The sequence below is a fragment of the Pelophylax lessonae genome (genome assembly GCF_965119305.1).
Source record: "Pelophylax lessonae genome assembly, chromosome: 5".
Taxonomy (NCBI): Eukaryota; Metazoa; Chordata; class Amphibia; order Anura; family Ranidae; genus Pelophylax; species Pelophylax lessonae.
The window spans coordinates 398129112-398147382 of record NC_138772.1 but is presented as its reverse complement, the minus strand read 5'-3'; the positions used below and the strand labels follow the sequence as shown (position 1 = coordinate 398147382).

General features: G+C 42.3%; 1 protein-coding gene across 2 annotated transcripts in view; it reads left to right on the top strand.

Moving 5' to 3' along the window:
* The window catches only part of ROCK1 (Rho associated coiled-coil containing protein kinase 1), a 321787-nt gene that overhangs the window by 204861 nt on the left and 98655 nt on the right, over window positions 1-18271 (top strand). For both annotated transcript variants that reach the window (XR_014225300.1, XM_082258424.1), the window contains exons 9-12: window positions 11070-11161; window positions 11554-11713; window positions 11823-11889; window positions 12235-12323. Coding sequence is in view for 1 of the 2 variants with exons in the window: in XM_082258424.1 (XP_082114550.1) it covers window positions 11070-11161; window positions 11554-11713; window positions 11823-11889; window positions 12235-12323 (408 nt within the window). In the remaining variant the exon portion in view is untranslated. The remainder of the gene's footprint in view (window positions 1-11069; window positions 11162-11553; window positions 11714-11822; window positions 11890-12234; window positions 12324-18271) is intronic.

Sequence of the window (18271 nt, the reverse complement as noted above, 5' to 3'; positions counted from 1 at the left end):
CAATATGCATTTTCTCTATAGTTCGACAGATGCAGCTCCAGCTAGTCAGAGACTATAGGGTTATCCTCCTATCAGGAATAGGCACTAGGCAGCAAAAAAGCTTAACCACACCTATGGGGGCTGTCCCTGCCGTCATAACCCCACACACCCTGCTATCATAAAACAGTTTGTTTCTTCCTGGTTTAAGGAATAGGATCTAGCTTCCGGCTGGAACTTCGGTCTTAGCTATTATAAGAAAGATTGTTTGTGATTTTTTATTTTTACTGGTTAGTTCCTGAGGACCAAGATCCAGAGGAACGACAAGCAACAGCCGGCTGAGGTTTTGCACTGGATAATCTAGATCCTTGAGGTCTCCCAACCTGGCCAGCAAGCGTGAGCAGGTTATAGTCCAGAACTAGGCCTCACCACGACAGTGCCCCGACGGATGGGGACGAGCCTGCGAGTGGACCGTCTCGCTGGGACGCCCTGAGTTGCAGCTTCCCCTTGGCTGACAGCACCCCCATCCCGGGTGGGAGGTGATCTGTTTCGGAATGGCTCCCACCTGGTACCGCGGTATTGTGAGTCAATTGTCCCCCCAAAAACCCCTTGGTGGTCTCGAGGCGGACATGGGTCCTTCCCTGCTATAGTCTGACCTTAGGTGTTCCCTCAGTTCCCCTGGTACCTCTGAGGACTAGTGCTGCGTTACCCCTCAGCATTCCTCCTACCCCTAGCAGGTTTTTACCTAGGGGGGATGCTAATAATATTGTGGCCCCTTTTAAGGGGGGTGAATTGTCCTATGTGGGCCCCTGGGCAGGAACCTTGCGATGCCTATTGTTTTGGGTCCTGAACCGCATGGCGCGTCATGGGGGCCGACATTTTGCTGTGGATCATGATTTTTATATTCACATTAGTGTATATGGGCAGCCATTTTCTATCATTTCCCATTGAGAATGCATAAGCGGACATTTTCCTGAGGTCCATAGGTTGGACATGCATGCGGCATGATTGTTTAAAATATAGAGGCTGGGTTTTCTCTAACTCTTCCTGTACAGTCAGTGTCAGTTTCGTTTTTGCACTGATCCTGCTGGAAGTCTCCTCTGTGGTCTGGTAAGGTTTTCCTGGAGTTCCCTGTGGGTTTTTCTTCATTCACTCTATTATCTTATAACAACCAGTCTCGGCCAGAGATTGCAGTTTTGCAAAATTTGATTTCTAAGGTAGCTCTTTTGTCATTGCTAGTGCTGCCAGCAGCAAACGCCCTCACCTCAATCTGCAGGGTCTTCGGACTCTGAGATAGACATGGCCCCTGCAGACGCAGACCACCCTGAGGGGTCGGTGTCGACGCATCTGACGGTGAAGAGGATCTGTCCTCAGCTGCCGCGCAGGAACGTGCTTTGGTGGAAGCTCTTACGTTTCAGTGCAGGAAACTTTAAAATTGGCTGATTAACCTACAGCGCCGGGTATGCAGGTGTCTTTTGGCTCCCGCAAATCCCGTAAATCTGGCAAGGTGTTCCCTTGCCCAGAATTTTCATACTATTCTGGATGAAAAATGGCGGTGCATTAAGCATGTTAGTCGTGCCTAAGCGTTTTGCGCACTGCTGCCTCTTTGCGTGGGCAGTGTCCACTAGGTGGACTGTACCACCAAAAGTGGATCCCCCAGTGTCCAGGTTGAATAAAGCCACTCTGGTACCGGTGGAAGAGTCTCCAACTTTTGCGGACCCTGTGGATAGACTGGTGGAATTCTTGTCCCGCCATTTACACGTTGTAGCAGGTCACATATTAAAGACTACCTTTTGGATGTTTTGTTTTGTAGTGACCAAAAAAACCATCAAAGAGAACTATCACGGAAATAATAAGATTGGAAAAAAACTTGCGAAGATTATAAAAAAAAGAAAGCAATAAATTGTATAGAGAAAATGAGAGATGCAAAGGGGGAATTGGTATACTCAACGGCCGACATAACAAAAATATTTCAGGAATACTATGGGAAAGTATATAATATCAAAGAAGCAGGAGGAGAGAGGGATTTAAATAAAATAGGAAAAATCAAACAATATTTGAAAGATGCGAAACTACCTAAATTACAACGGGATAAATTAGATCAACTAGAAACCCAAATTACTGAAGAAGAGATAAGTATAGCCCTCAAAACCACATCCTCAGGGAAGAGTCCCGGACCGGATGGGTTTACGGTGAATTATTATAAAAGACACAAGAACCTGATACCCAAATTAAAAGATTATTTTAATGGCCTAGGACTAGAGTATGGTATGAGTAAGGAAGCCCTCTTAGCATCAATTACGGTAATCCTGAAAGAGGGAAAAGATGCGACTGTGTGTTCTAGTTATAGACCCATCTTGCTCTTAAATATTGATACAAAACTCTTCGCAAAAGTACTGGCAACCAGAATGAAAAATCTAATGACGGAATGGGTACACAAGGACCAAGCAGGATTTATACCCGGAAGACAGGGAAGAGATAACTGGGTAAGAACAGTCCTATTAATGCAGCAAATGGCTAAGAGTGGATCCCATGGATTAATATTGTCGATAGATGCTGAGAAAGCATTTGACAGAGTTAGTTGGGACTTCATGATAAGAACTTTGGAGGAATTGGAGAAAAAATGATGGCCTGGATAAAAACACTGTATAGTCATCCCACTGCTAAGGTAAGAGTAAATGGGATCCACTCCATTTGGAATGTCTAACGGAACAAGACAGGGATGTCCACTGTCATTCTTTCACTCGAACCCCTCTTAGCTACAATTAGGGAGAACCCAGACGTAAGAGGAGTAGAGGTGGGAGATGTAGAACATAAGGTTGCCGCATTCGCGGACGATATATTGCTGTACGTCTCCAGATCAAGCATAACTCTTCCAAACGTGATAGAAAGCTTGAAAAAATATGGAGAACTATCTAACTTAAAAATGAATCCAGCTAAATCAGAGATATTAAACATCAATGTAAAAAAACAAGAAGATCATTTTAAAATTGGAATTCCCCTTTACGTGGAAAAAACTAGGACTAAAAACCCTGACAGACTTTATAAAGAAAACTATATCCCACTATTGAAATTTAAAAAAGAACTTAATAGGATATCACACAGACCGTTATCATGGATAGGGAGAATCAATGTAATAAAAATGGCAATTCTACCTAAAATAAAAATTTCAAATTTTACCTATCCCGATTCCCCAGATATACTTTAGAACCTTGAAATCTTTAATAACCAAATTCGTATGGATGAAAGGCAAACCCAGAATACAATATGCAGTATTAATAGGGCAAAAATCAAGGGGGCTTAGCGGTACCAGATTTAAAAAAATATTACGATGCAACACTACTTTCACGAGCAATGGAATGGGGAAAAATAAAAAGTGAAAAAAACTGGGTAAAAATAGAAATCACTATGAGTTGCACTCATTTAGGGAAAATTATATGGATACCTGCACGATTTAGGAAATGGAGTTCAAGTACGCACACGATTACAACCCAAACACTCAGAATTTGGGATTTAATGCACAAAAGAAATAAATGGCAATACAATTCACCGTTAATTCCTTTAAAAGACACTAATTTTTTTCCACCAGCTCAAGAAAAAATAGGAGGAAAGTGGATAGGAAACGAGGATACACGTTTAAAAGATATTATGGGCAAAGAGCAAATACACACTTTAGAGGCATTAAAACAAAAAACATTTTTTGGAAAATCGATGAGTGGCGCTACTGCCAGCTAAAATATTTTGTGGCTTCTTTGCCAAAACCGTTAAGAGGTAGAAAGGACTTGCTCCATTTTGAGCAGATCTGCTCCTCGGAGAAATATAAAAACAATGTATCAAATATATATAAAATATTGGTGGACATGACAGGACCGGCGGTACCACCCTTCATCGATAAATGGGAGAGAGAATTGGGAACACGAAACAAGGATTTTCACTTGATAAAAAGTTTAAAATTAATATACAGTTCTACCGTAGATGTGAACACAGTTGGAATGAACTACAAATGCATCACAAGATGGTATATTACCCCTGATAAAGCCCATAACTATCAAAAAGTAAAATCAAAAAATTGTTGGAGAGGTTGTACAAAAGTGGGTACAATGGCCCATCTTTGGTGGGAATGCCCAAAAATTTGTAAGTATTGGAAGGAAATCCTAGGCCAAATTAAAAACATTATAAAAATAGAGGTCCTGGAAGAACCCTGGTATTGCCTATTCCATGGTATAAAAAATTCAGTAAGCCAATATAAAATGACACTGATACCCTACCTGATGAATGCCGCAAAAGAATTAATACTGTTATTTTGCAGAAAGAAGAAGTACCAACTATAGGAGATTGGGTGCAGAGAGTAGAGAGAATAAGAACGTTGGAATACCTAAGGGAATGGGAGGAAGATGAGACAGAGGAATGGGGCGACATATGGGAAGACTGGAAGGAGTTTAAAAAAACAAGAGAATTTAATAAATGGAGTGAAGAAAAAGAGAAGGATAAATAGTACGAATAAGGGAGGGAGGGAGGGGAAATAGAGGAATAATAGGGGAAGGGACACGATCTAAAATTGGAAAATTTATGTTTTTTGTTGCAAAAAAAAAAGGCATTGGTACGTTTGGCAGTGTGGGCAAGTGCCAAGTCCTGCTGGAAAATTTAAATCCGCATCTCCATAAATCTGGTCAGCAGAGGGAAGCATGAAGTGCTCTAGAATTTCCTGGTAGAGAGCTGGGCTGACTTTGGACTTGATAAACCACAGTGGACCAACACCAGCAGATGACATGGCTCCCCAAATCATCACAGACGGTGGAAAATTTTGCATTTTAGTTGGAAATCAAGGTCCCAGAGTCTGGAGTAAGAAGTGGAGAGCCATGTCATCTGCTGGTGTTTGTCCACTGTGTTTTATCAAGTCCAAAGTCAGCGCAGCCCTCTAGCATGACTTGGCACCTGCCCACACTGCCAAAATACCAATACCTGGTTTAATGATCATGGTATTACTGTGCTTGATTGGCCAGCAAACTTGCCTGACCTAAAACCCATAGAGAATCTCAGGGGTATTGTCAAGTGGGAAGATGAGACACCAGACCGAACAATGTAGATGAGCTGAAGGCCATTATCAAAGCAACCTGGGCTTCCATAACATCTCAGCAGTGCCACAGGATGATCACCTCCATGCCTATCTGCATTGATACAGTAATTCATGCAAAAGGAGCCCCAACCAAGTATGCGACATCTAGCTTTAAAGGAATTAACGGTGACGCTAGGTCAACATGGCATTGGGTGACAGGTGAATTACTGGGTGTATCTTGTAATTAAACATGTTCAGTTATGAAAAATACAGTTATAGTGACATAGTATCGATGACAGAGGGATACCCCACCTGTAATACGTTTGTATTGCCATAGACCCATGGAATTCTATGTTATCAAAACATGTAATGTTTCAATTTTTTTGTTAAAAACTCCATAAAAATCACTGAAAGAAAAAATATTTTACAAGTTCATTAAAGAAAAGCTTTACCCACAAAAGTTTGATAATTTTTTTAAAAAAGAATATCCCACATTAATAATTATGATACCAAAATGAGTGTGTGCTGTAAGAGGTCACCATTTTGTTTAAGCCCAGAGCAGTCACTTTCTTGACCCCTCCTTGGGCTCTAGAATTATGTCATTTTGTATAATTAAAATATGTACATTTCCAGTCTTGATTACAGGCACCATCATTGTCAATGTTAACTTTTTTTTTTTTTTTACGTCTGTCCTGTCACCTCTCCTGCTTTTACTTTATTTCTCTCTAAACTCTGTTCCCTCTGCAGAGTCGGTGTCATCCCTGTTGCTTTCTTCCTCCTTCAGCAAACATAAATATTAAAGCTGTCAGCTTATTATTATTTTTATACAGGATTTATATAGCGCCAACCGCTTGCGCATCGCTTAACAAAATGAAGGCAGACATTACAGTTACAATACAATTTGGAACATAAGGAATCAGAGGGCCCAGCTCGTTGGAGCTTACAATCTAAAAGGGAGGGTCAATTGATACAAAAGGCAATAGCTGTGGGGGATGAGCTGATGGAGCAAGTGAAACAGTGTTATTAGTTAGTAGCCGGGTAGGCTTCTTTAAAGAGAAGGGTTTTCAGGGATCATCTAAAGATGGATAGATTAGGGGACAGTCAGACAGATTGGGGTAGAGAGTTCCAAAGAATGGGAGAAACTCTGGAGAAATCCTGGAGGCGAGCATGGGAAGAGGTGACAAGGGAGCTAGAGAGCAGGAGGTCTTGGGAGGACCGAAGAGAGCGGCTTGGTTGATATTTTGAGTTCAGGTTAGGGATGTAGCTTGGGGCAGAGTTGTGGATGTCTTTGTAAACTATTGCTAGCACTTTGAATTTTATTCGTTGGGTGAGTGGAAGCCACTGTAGGGATTGGCAGAGAGGGGTGGAGGACACTGAACGGTTGGTAAGGTGTATAAGTCTTGCAGCAGCATTCATTATGGATTGAAGGGGGGATAATCAATGTAGGGGTAATCCAATGAGGAGGGAGTTGCAATAGTCGAGGCGAGAGATAACCAGGGCGTGAATTAAAAGCTTGGAGGTGTCATTGGTTAAAAAGGGCCATATTCTAGCGATGTTGCGGAGGTTAAGGTGGTATGATTTGGACAGGGATTGGATGGGAGCCTAAAAAGGACAGTGCAGAGTCCAGGGTTACCCCTAGTACTCTGGCATGTGTGGAAGGACTGATAGTTGTTCCATTGATCTTGACAGAGAATTCCGGGGAAGGGGCACGTGGAGGAGGAAATATTATGAGCTCGGTTTTAGATAGATTAAGTTTGAGGAAGTGGTGAGACATCCAGGCTGATATGTCTGTTAGTAGATCAGTGATGAGGGAGGAGACTGATGGGGTGAGCTGAGGGGTACAGAGGTAGATTTGGGTGTCATCAGCATAGAAATGGTAGTGGAAGCCATGGGAGGCTATTAGCTGACCCAGGGAGGAGGTATAAATTGAGAATAGTAGTGGTCCAAGGACAGAACCTGAGGGGACCCCAACAGTAAGAGGAGTTGCAGGGGAGTAAGTGGAATTGTAAGTGACACTGAAGGTGCGGTGAGTTAGGCAAGTTTCGAACCAATGGAGAGCACAGCCATGGATTCCGAGCAAACTGAGTTTTTTGAGAAGGAGGGCGTGGTCAACAGTATCAAAGGCAGCAGAGAGGTCCAAGAGTATTGAGTAGTGACCATTGGTTTTAGCTGTTAGTAAGTCTATGGCATCTAGTGGCTGAATTTAAGCACAGTGTCGAGAATAGAGAGCAACTGAACATGTGCAGAGCAGGAGGCTTTATATTAAGCCGTATAGGTACTTATTTTTAATGATAGGTACACCTGCAAAAGGGGCCAGCCTGAAGTGGTCTATTATGGCTTTATTCTCTGACTAAAGTTTCACTTGAGTGGGTATATATGCATTATTTTTGAAAAATAAGGATTTCATCTAGTATGGTCCTTTTTTAAAGACTGTCTTTTTTGTGAAAAAGAAACATTGTTGTACATAGGGTGCACAAATGGGGCTCTTCATTTGAAAATTCCTCAAAAAGTGATAAAAACAAACTACAAAAACCCAGCAAATACCAATAAACAAAACAAAATGGAATCCAACCAGCTGCCATCCAAAAAAGTGTAAATTTATTTGGACTTGCTTGATCACAAAAGAGACATTGATTAGAGCTTATGCGTTTTATTTTCTATGATTTTTTGGACCTGTAGTGGTGTCTATTGTACTTAAAACCTATCGCCTTCCTGGCTCACTTTGGATAATTGGTATAAACACTTACTGTACCAAGACCATGACACTGCACATTGTAGAATGTGGGCTGACCTAGAGCTCTTGTGCTCCCTGCACTGAAAGAGAAAGCCTTAGAAGGCAGCATACAAACACTTGTACAGTCAGATAAAATCATCCATATAACGAGGTTCGAGGGCAGTATGAATGAAATCACTATCTAGTTCTAAATAAAGGATGTTTTGAACATGTATACATTGAGGGAAAGTAGCTGAAGTCCCTTTTTACGAAATGTGAATGGTAATCTGCAATAGATTACAATTTATATTTGGATACATTATGATGTAGATAAATGTAAATTTGTAGTTTGGGAACCTGCTAAATGCCTTCAAGGATAGGGGACTTATTCTATCCTTGTGAGGAGTGATTAAACGTGGCAAGGAGGGGTGGTTTCACTGCTGGGAGACTTAAGTCACAAGCGCAGACCTCAGTGCAGTTTGAGGTAAAAGTCTGTATAACTGAGCGAGGGGATATATATATATATACAGTGGGTACGGAAAGTATTCAGACCCCCTTAAATTTTTCACTCTTTGTTATATTGCAGCCATTTGCTGAAATCATTTAAGTTCATTCTTCTTCCTCATGAATGTACACACAGCTCCCCATATTGACGGAAAAACACAGAATTGTTGACATTGTTGCAGATTTATTAAAAAAGAAATACTGAAATATCACATGGTCCCAAGTATTCAGACCCTTTGCTGTGACACTCATATATTTAACTCAGGTGCTTTCCATTTCTTCTGATCATCCTTGAGATAGTTCTACACCTTCATTTGAGTCCAACTGTGTTTGATTATACTGATTGGACTTGATTAGGAAAGCCACACACCTGTCTATATAAGACCTTCCAGATCACAATGCATGTCAGAGCAAATGAGAATCATGAGGTCAAAAGGAACTGCCTGAAGAGCTCAGAGGCAGAATTGTGACAAGGCACAGATCTGGCCAAGGTTACAAAAAGATTTCTGCTGCACTTAATGTTCCTAAGAGCACAGTGGCCTCCATAATCCTCAAATGGAAGACGTTTGGGACGACCAGAACCCTTCCTAAAGCTGGCCGTCCGGCCAAACTGAGCTATCGGGGGAGAAGAGCCTTGGTGAGAGAGGTAAAGAAGAACCCAAAGATCACTGTGGCTGAGCTCCAGAGATGCAGTCAGGAGATGGGAGAAAGTTGTAGAAAGTCAACCATCACTGCAGCCCTCCACCAGTCGGGGCTTTATGGCAGAGAGGCCCGACGGAAGCCTCTCCTCAGTGTAAGACACATGAAAGCCCGCATGGAGTTTGCTAAAAAAACACCTGAAGGACTCCAAGATGGTGAGAAATAAGATTCTCTGGTCTGATGAGACCAAAATAGAACTTTTTGGCCTTAATTCTAAGCGGTATGTGTGGAGAAAACCAGGCACTGCTCATCACCTGTCCAATACAGTCCCAACAGTGAAGCATGGTGGTGGCAGCATCATGCTGTGGGGGTGTTTTTCAGCTGCAGGGACAGGACGACTGGTTGCAGGGAAAGATGAATGCGGCCAAGTACAGGGATATCCTGGACAAAAACCTTCTCCAGAGTGCTCTGGACCTCAGACTGGGCCGAAGTTTTACCTTCCAACAAGACAATGACCCTAAGCACAGAGCTAAAATAACGAAGGAGTGGCTTCACAACAACTCCGTGACTGTTCTTGAATGGCCCAGCCAGAGCCCTGACTTAAACCCAATTGAGCATCTCTGGAGAGACCTAAAAATGGCTGTCCACCAACGTTTACCATCCAACCAGACAGAACTGGAGAGGATCTGCAAGGAGGAATGGCAGAGGATCCCCAAATCCAGGTGTGAAAGACTTGTTGCATCTTTCCCAAAAAGACTCCTGGCTGTATTAGATCAAAAGGGGGCTTCTACTAAATACTGAGCAAAGGGTCTGAATACTTAGGACCATGTGATATTTCAGTTTTTCTTTTTTAATAAATCTGCAACAATGTCAACAATTCTGTGTTTTTCTGTCAGTATGGGGTGCTATGTGTACATTCATGAGGAAGAAGAATGAACTTAAATGATTTTAGCAAATGGCTGCGATATAACAAAGAGTGAAAACTTTAAGGGGGTCTGAATACTTTCCGTACCCACTGTATATATATATATATATATATATATATATATATAATTTCTTTTTTTTGTAAATATTTTATTACATCTTTTCATGTGACAACACTGAAGACATGACACTTTGCTGCAATGTAAAGTAGTGAGTGTACAGCTTGTGAAACAGTGGAAATTTGCTGAACCCCCCCCCAGTGTCATGTGACTCGTTAGTGTTACAAGGTCTCAGGTGTGAATGAGGAGCAGGTGTGTTAAATTTGGTGTTATTGCTCTTAGTCTCTAAGTCTCCATTCACACTGGTACGACTTGTCAGGCGATTTGGTCAGCCTGACAAGTCACGCACCGTCGTGTCCCATAGTGTAGTACAGGACCGGTTCTAATAGGAGCAACACAAGTCGGTCCGACTTAGAAAAACGGTCCTGTACTACTTCGGGGCGACCTGGAGCAACTTGCATAGACATTCATTTTATGAAGTCCGTGCAAGTCGCGGTGTACGCGACTTAACAGGTCGCCCCCTAAGTCGGATCGCCGTAGTGTGAACCGAGTCTTATACTGGTCAACATGGCACCTCATTTCAAAGAACTCTGAGGTTCTGGAAAAAAGAATTGTCAGAGTAAAGGGAGCTGAATACAAATGCACGCCACATTTTTTTCCTAGATATTTATTTGTAAAAAAAAAAAAAAATTAAAACCATTTATCATTTTCCTTCCACTTCACAATTATGTGCCACTTTGTGTTGGTCTATCACATAAAATACATTTGTTTTTGGTTGTAACATGACAAAATGTGTAAAGTTTCAAGCGGTATGAATACTTTTTCAAGGCACTGTAGGCAGTTATCTGCAAATGTGGATTTTTCTGTAGAAGATAAACATGGCTCGCCTATCCATCTTCCAAGCCTTTCCTTTGCTTAGGAGAGAGCAAAAATCATACTCCAAGTACCACTAGAGAGGTTTGGAGAAATTGTCTGTTGCCAATCTTTACAGGAAAAGTTATAAACTTAGCAGCCTATGTTTTATTGTGTTTGCTGGTCCTTTTGACACATAGTTTATTCAAAGTAACCATTATCTTTCATCCTGCAATCAATTTGAATTGCCATGGGTTGTAATAAGTCTATTTTAATATTCAATTTTAATATTAAGTTCACTGTAAAAATTGTTTAAAAGATTTTTTTTTTGGTTTCTTTTGAACAGGGAAACCCGACTGGGACGGAATGGTGTGGAGGAAATTAAAAGGCATCTTTTCTTTAAGAATGATCAGTGGGCGTGGGAGACTCTTCGAGATAGTAAGTTATTTTTCAGCGAGTGCAAATATTACAGGCAGGTGACATTGTTGGATTTAATTTGAGGCCAGGAAGGCAGACTATACAGATAAAACCCAAGAGATAGATTACTACTTGACCAAAATCCTCTCAGATTGATTAGCCACTGCAACTGTTTTCATAGACAATTGGATTGTGGCTTTAAACGCCTCATTGCTTGCAGCTGTTTGGAAAAAAAATGTTCTATTAAAAGATGATTTAAAATGTAGCACAGATGTCATGTAATGCCTTCCCATCATTTCTACACGATTAGTGGTCGTGACGTGTCTTCAAAGTGGGATTAGTGTGATACAGGAGGGGGAATCTGCTGTATACAACTATACTTCATACAAGGACATTTTTAAATTCCATTTTAGCAGTGGCTCCAGTTGTTCCAGATTTAACTAGTGATGTTGATACCAGTAATTTTGATGATTTGGAGGAAGACAAAGGAGATGAAGAAACGTTCCCGATACCTAAAGCATTTGTGGGCAATCAGCTTCCTTTTGTAGGATTCACATACTACAGCAACAGACAGTAAGTTGATATACTGCTTTAGTCCAAAAGATGACCACAGCTGTACCAATGAATCATAAGGTAAATCTACGGTCACTGTGTACTGATTGCTTCCATTATTGTTTTGCAGGTATTTAGCTGATCCTGCTGAAAGTCCTGATGACAATAGATCAAGCTCCAAAGTAGATAAAAATTTGGTATGTCCAATCCCTACACAGATACACAAAGTAACCAGTGAAGTGTAATAGCTTTTTCATTTGGGAACATTGACGCTGTGCTCATAACAAGCAGTTATGCTCTTAATTGTTTTTCCATTGAGAATTTATTAAAGTGAAACCAAATGTGATTGATTGCTATGGGCAATGATATTACAGAAAGTTCTTGGTTTAATTTTGTTTTAATAGTTGAGCTTCTGAATATTGTATTACTCTGCATTTATAAACATTTTCTTTTCGTTTTGAGTATGAATATTTGAAAATTGATCACTTTTTTTATTCATTATAAAATTCATAGAATTTTTTTTTTTTTTTCTGCCTCCTTAGGTTGAGAACTTACAAAAGAGCATTTATCAACTGGAAGAACAGCTTCATAATGAGATGCAGCTAAAAGATGAAATGGAGCAAAAGTGCAGGTCAGAAACGTATTGCATATTTCTCTTTTACAATCCTATTTGAATAAAGAGGAATTGGGTGTTACACAGGTGCAATTTAACCACTTAAGGACCAGGGCTATTTCGGATACTTGTTGTTTTACAAGTTAAAATCAGTATTTTTTGCTAGAAAATTACTTAGAACCCCCAAACATTATAAACTTTTTTATAATGTAATGTATAAAATGGAAATCATTGCAATACTTTGTCACACTGTATTTGCGCTGTCACACACTGTATTTGCTCAGCGGTCTTACAAACAGTTTATTTTGGAAAAAATACTTTTTTGAATTAAAAAATAAAACAGTGAAGTTAGAGCGATTTTTTTCCTATAATGTGAAAGAGAATGTTACACCGAGTAAATTGATACCTAACATGTCATGCATCAAAATTGCGCACGCTCATGGAATGGCGACAAACATTAGTACTTAAAAAAAATCTCCATAGGTGACGTTTTGAAAAATTCTACAGGTTACCAGTTTAGAGTTACAAAGGGGATCTAGGGCTCGAGTTATTGCTCTCGCTCCGACGATCGCATCGATGCCTAACGTGTGGTTTGAACACTGTTTACATATGTGCACGTGATTTGCGTATGCGTTTGCTTCTGCGTGCGAGCTCGGAAGGACGGGGTGCTTTATATTTTTTTTTTTTTTTTTTTGATCACTTTTATTCCTATTACAAGGAATGTAAACATCCCTTGTAAAAGAAATAATCAGGACAGGTCTTCTTTAATGAAGGAATCTGAGGTCAAAAAGACCTCAGATCTGACATCTACATTTAAAAGGAAAAAAAATTAATAATTTTACTTTTAAGTAAAGTCTTAAGTAGAAAAAAATGGGCCCTTTAAGGCTGTTTGGAGGAAGTGACGTATGACGTCTCTCCGGTCCTCCAAGGCCATAGAGTCTAGTGGGGACCATCTTCCTGCCTAGGACCTGAAAAGAATAGATTGTTTTCCCCACTACCGACGGCTTCGGTAATTGGGGAAAACGACCGGGAAGCTGCGGGAGGGAGGTGGGCACCTCTCTCGCTGCCCATAAAACTGATCCTGTGGCGAATCTGCCGATGGGACCACTTTTATGTGAAAGAGCGCCCGGTAAAAAAAACAGTTCAGCGCTTACGGTCTTTTTGACAGATTACTCTCTCTGTCCTAACAATTGAGTCTCCTACCACCAGAACTTGTCTTTCCTTACCATTAGCCTTGCTGCCGCCCTCACTGGAGGAGTTCTTCCCTGGGCAGCTAGGGTCTTCGCTCTGCTCCAGCAATGCTGGTCATTGACTAGTTTCCCCAACTTCTAGGTTGGCACCAACACTAGAATATCTGGTCACAGCTACTGCTATTGCAGATTTGCATGCAGCTGCTGTGCTTGCCCCTCCTTTCCCCAATCCCATCCCATCCCATCACAGAGCTCTTGATATGTGAACTCATAAAATTTGAAGGCTTCTGTGAATGACAGGAGGATTGTTTGGGGCAGGCAGATCTGAGGGAGCAGCATCTCTCCTGTCAGAGCCCCAGAAGTGTAGCGATAGCTGTATTCCTGGAACTCTGTTAACCTGATCAGATGTAAATAAATATATAAGGCAGGGTTCACATTGGTGTTCTGTTATTTAGCTGCATGTTTGCCCCATTTTTTGAAAGTGCACCAAAGCTGCTGCATGTATGACTTTTGGTGCGTTTTCAGAAAATGCCGCAAGAACACAAGATGTAATAGAAGTCAGTGGGACTGGGTGTAAAATTCAGAGAAACCGCACATATACCCGCAGCACCACAAGGTGGAATGCGCATCGTTGGACTTAAAAATCATAGTATGCCAGCATATTTTACAAAATGGGGTGGACTCTTGGAGTTCCGCTTTACATAAAATAATATGCATCTCTTCAGTGGCTTACCAAGGACAAGAGGATCAATATCTTGTATAGATGTGGTGCTCACTTGGTGGTACCATGGGCAGTCTCTGTATTATTCAGTACCACGTCCAGAAATAACAAAAGTTGAGATATGAATTTTAAAGGCGCATACACATCAATATTTTAAAATTTTTTATTTTTCCATGTCATAAAAAACTAAATTTTGTATAAGGTTTTTTGACGATGTTTAAAAACACAAAATGTATTTATTTTACAATTATTGATTTGTGTACGTGCCTTTAAAGTGGAGCTCTCCCCATAAGGGGATGCTTTACTTGTCCACACCCTCTTATCTACCATGTGCGTGAGTCCCATCATCCCCCCACCAGCCATTCATGATGGGCACTTGGAGGAAGCTCAAGCAGAAGATGTCATAGTCCAGTGAGGGATCTAATCGTTTCATCATGGAATTTGTTGTGCTTTAAAGTTACTGGGGAAAGAAAATTGACTTATTGACTGACTAATGTGTGTGGCGGAATGTGTGTTGTGTTTTTTTTTTTTTTTGTTTTTAACATCTATTTTTTTTTTTTAACTTGGGTGTAGTTTTTATTTTAGTTCTTAAACATCACATACAGAATGTAATAGCTGTCTTGTATGTATTGGCCCATATCTCTGTCTTGCATGCAGTGCCCCATACCTCCCTCAGAAGACACAAAAACATTGTATCCTAAAATACTGATGAGATATGGACAGTCTCTCTGAAGTGTGTGTGTGCGCGCGCTTTTCTCCTGTTGTGTTCTTTATATGGAACACATACTGTGCAGATGTATGCTGTGTAGGTGGAGCTAGGTGTGCATAATGAAATGAACCAGTATCCGATGGGACAAGCCACATGAGATATAAACATCTTCAGATATGTTGTACAGTTAAGCACTTGTCCACCAGCACTGTTTATAAACCGTGGCCAAGGAACAGGCATTTTAAACACTTTCGGCTGCTCTAGCTGCTGCTCAGATTTGTAGAGCAGGTGATGGACTTTAATGTGGAAGTGATTAAGGCAGGTCTACTTATCTCTTCCACAGCCTGCTGAAGGTTTCACCCCATATGTGAAAACAAAGGTAATTGTAAAAAATGTAAAGTTCCCTACCGCTACGTAAAGGCACATAAATGCATGCAACAGGTGGGCCTGCGTATGAAAATTACAATTGTGCTTATATCGACACGAACATCGGAGTGAAAGCAATAGGGCCATCGCTCACTGTTCACTCTAAGCAAATAACCTGTAAACACATTTAAAGTGATGCCTGAGGACCTTTTGCGTGTGCCAAAGTTTGCAGCCTTTTAAGGGACATCCACAGTTGTAATTTGGACAAAAGAGTTGTCTTTGATGTGAGCTATATGTCAACAAAAATATCAGATACCACCTTTTAGGCCCCTTTTACACAGGGTGGAATCCGTCCAAGCAGATCCGCCCGCTCAGCGGGAGATCTCTTTGCTGATGACCGCTAAGCTGGCAGATGACAAGTCTGTATCGACCTCGCTGTGCAGAACGGACACAACCCGCTGCTCTCTATGGGGTGGTTGTCATCTGATCCACCAGATGGATAGCGAACATATCCCCATCCATATCCCCATCCATCTGTTTTAAGCTGACACATGCCTGCTGACATACGCCACCCCATGGAGAACAATGGGTGGTTTGATCGGGTCCATCTGAAAAACGGACAGACAGACTCAATTGGTCCACTAATGTGAAAAGAGCTTTATCCTCCTGAGTCTTTGCTTTCAAAACAGGTTTACTGTTTGAGGGGTTTAATTAATCTTTTTGCCAAAAAAGGACACTTCTCTTTCGTTCATTGACGGACAGAGCTCCTAAACATCTTAACCATTGGGTTATACTGCCCCCTAGTAGGACACTAGGCAGAAAAAAAGTCTGGCTACGTCTGTGGGAAGTCCCAGGGGGTATACTCCTTCTCTCTGCTATAGGTACTCCATTTTTTTTCTGCCTAGTCAGGTGTAAGGACGTAGTTCTTACACCGGCCGATCAACCGTGCGGGGGGGGGGGGGGGGCTGTCCTGCCTAGGCCTGTCCTTGAGGCCTAGGGATCCCTCCTTGTTCCCTGGGAGCCTCGTGGTGCCTTTTTTTTTTTTTTGTAGCCTTGTGCTGCAATGCACGGTAGCCATGTTTCTGTAGTCCAGCGGCCGTTTTGCAGTGGTCTGCCATAGAAAACAGCGGCAGCCATGTCTGTGGAGCCTTCTGGACGGGGGTTTTCAGCGGTGGGAGCCTCTCCTCTTCCCCTGGTGCTGACTCCTGAATCCTTTCATTTCCTGATCGCCGCTCGTGCAGTGCAGATTCTCCTGGTGGCTGCGGTTCCTAGTTTCTGTAGGGTGTTGAGTCTGGTAGGGTCCTTCCCTCTTTGTTGACTCTGTGACTGGCAACCGGGTGGTGCTGCCAGAGCGGTGGGGGTTTTCCCTTAGCAGTGTTTTACACTTTTTTGTTGGGTGCCCCTTGTGACTCATGTCTCAAGTCTTTAGAGCACATCTCCCAACCTGATCCCTTCTCTGGGGCTTCGGAATCCTCTGGGTCCCATCCATCCATCGATGCACTGACGGCGGTCATGGATTCCTTTGTGTCCTAGGTGAAGGTGGCTATTCTTCCGCAGGCTACTTAGGGCAAGGACTCTCGTTGTCAGATCATAAGAAGTTTTTTCATCCCTTAAGGTCGACTGACAAGGGATTGAAGCCCTTCAGATCCAAGCTAACTTGGTCTGGCAAGTCGAGAGCAGGTTTTTCCAGATCCATGGACAAGACCCTTTCTGTAGGAAGGTGCGCTCTCACCCGTGTATAGGGTGGCGGGATGTCTTTGCTGGTTCCCAGACCTATGGATTTACCTGGTACAAGACAAGTAGGTCCATGAGGTCAAACGGTCCGGCTACAAGATCGAGTTTTGTTCTTACCCTCCAGTAAGGTTCTTCCTTAACACGTGCGACTGTCGCTGGTCCGCTTACAGGCTCTTTTTGGAGCGGTGCAAGACCTTTTACTTCAAAGGGTGATTGTCCCTGTTCCAACTTCAAAACTTCTTCAGGGGGTTTTTACTCAAACCTGTTTACATTCCCCAGGAAGGAAGGCAAGGCTCTTCCAATACTGGACCTCAAGGCGCTGTACTGCTTTGTGCGGGTGCAGAAGCTCAGAATGGAGTCTATTTGCACGGTGGTGGCTTCCCTGCATCAGGGATTTTCTTGCCTCCATCGACATCAAGGACGCTTGCCTTCACATTCCAATATGTGCCGGTCACCAGCGCTTCCTCCACTTTGCCGTGGGAGAGGAGCATTATCGGTTTGTGCCGTTATCCATTGGTCTCACCTCCGCTGCTCGGGTCTTCACTAAAGTGTTGGCCCCGGTGCTAGCATTGTTATACCAGTGGGGGATTGCGGTACTGGGCTACTTGGACGACCTCCTTCTGCAAGCGGAGTCTCCTACTGCTCTGGTGGAAAACCTGGAAATCACCATATAATCTTTGGGGGAGTTTGGCTGGTTTCTGAATTTTCAGAAGTCTGCTCTGGTTCTGTCCACAAAGCTGTACTATCTAGATCTGACTCTGGACTTTGTGTGCCTTGGATGTGGTCCATGCAATTAAGGTGTACCTGGCAGCTACGGAGTCTTTTAGGAAGTCAGACTCACTATTTGTGCTCACGAATGGGCCTCGGAAAGGGTTGTCCACTTCCTCTGCGACTGTTTAAAGATGGATCAGACAGATGGTGCTTCAGGTCTATTACATCAAGGTTCAGGTTCCTCCTTTCCCCGTCGAGGCGCATTCTACTCGGGCGCTCAATGCCTCCTGGGCCTTCCGTCATCAGCCTCCTGGTCGTTGGTGCACACTTTCACAAAGTTCTATAAAATAGATCTGTTGGCATCTGCAGGTGCTTCCTTTGGCCGCAGGGTTTTTGCATGCTGCTGTTTTAGAATTGGCGCTGTTTTGTTTTTTTTGTTTTTTCCAGGCGAGCTCCAGTTGTTTAGGTTGAGCTCCTGTTCACCTGGTTGGCTATAGTTAGCCTTGGGAGTTCCTTTTTCACTGTTCCCACCCCT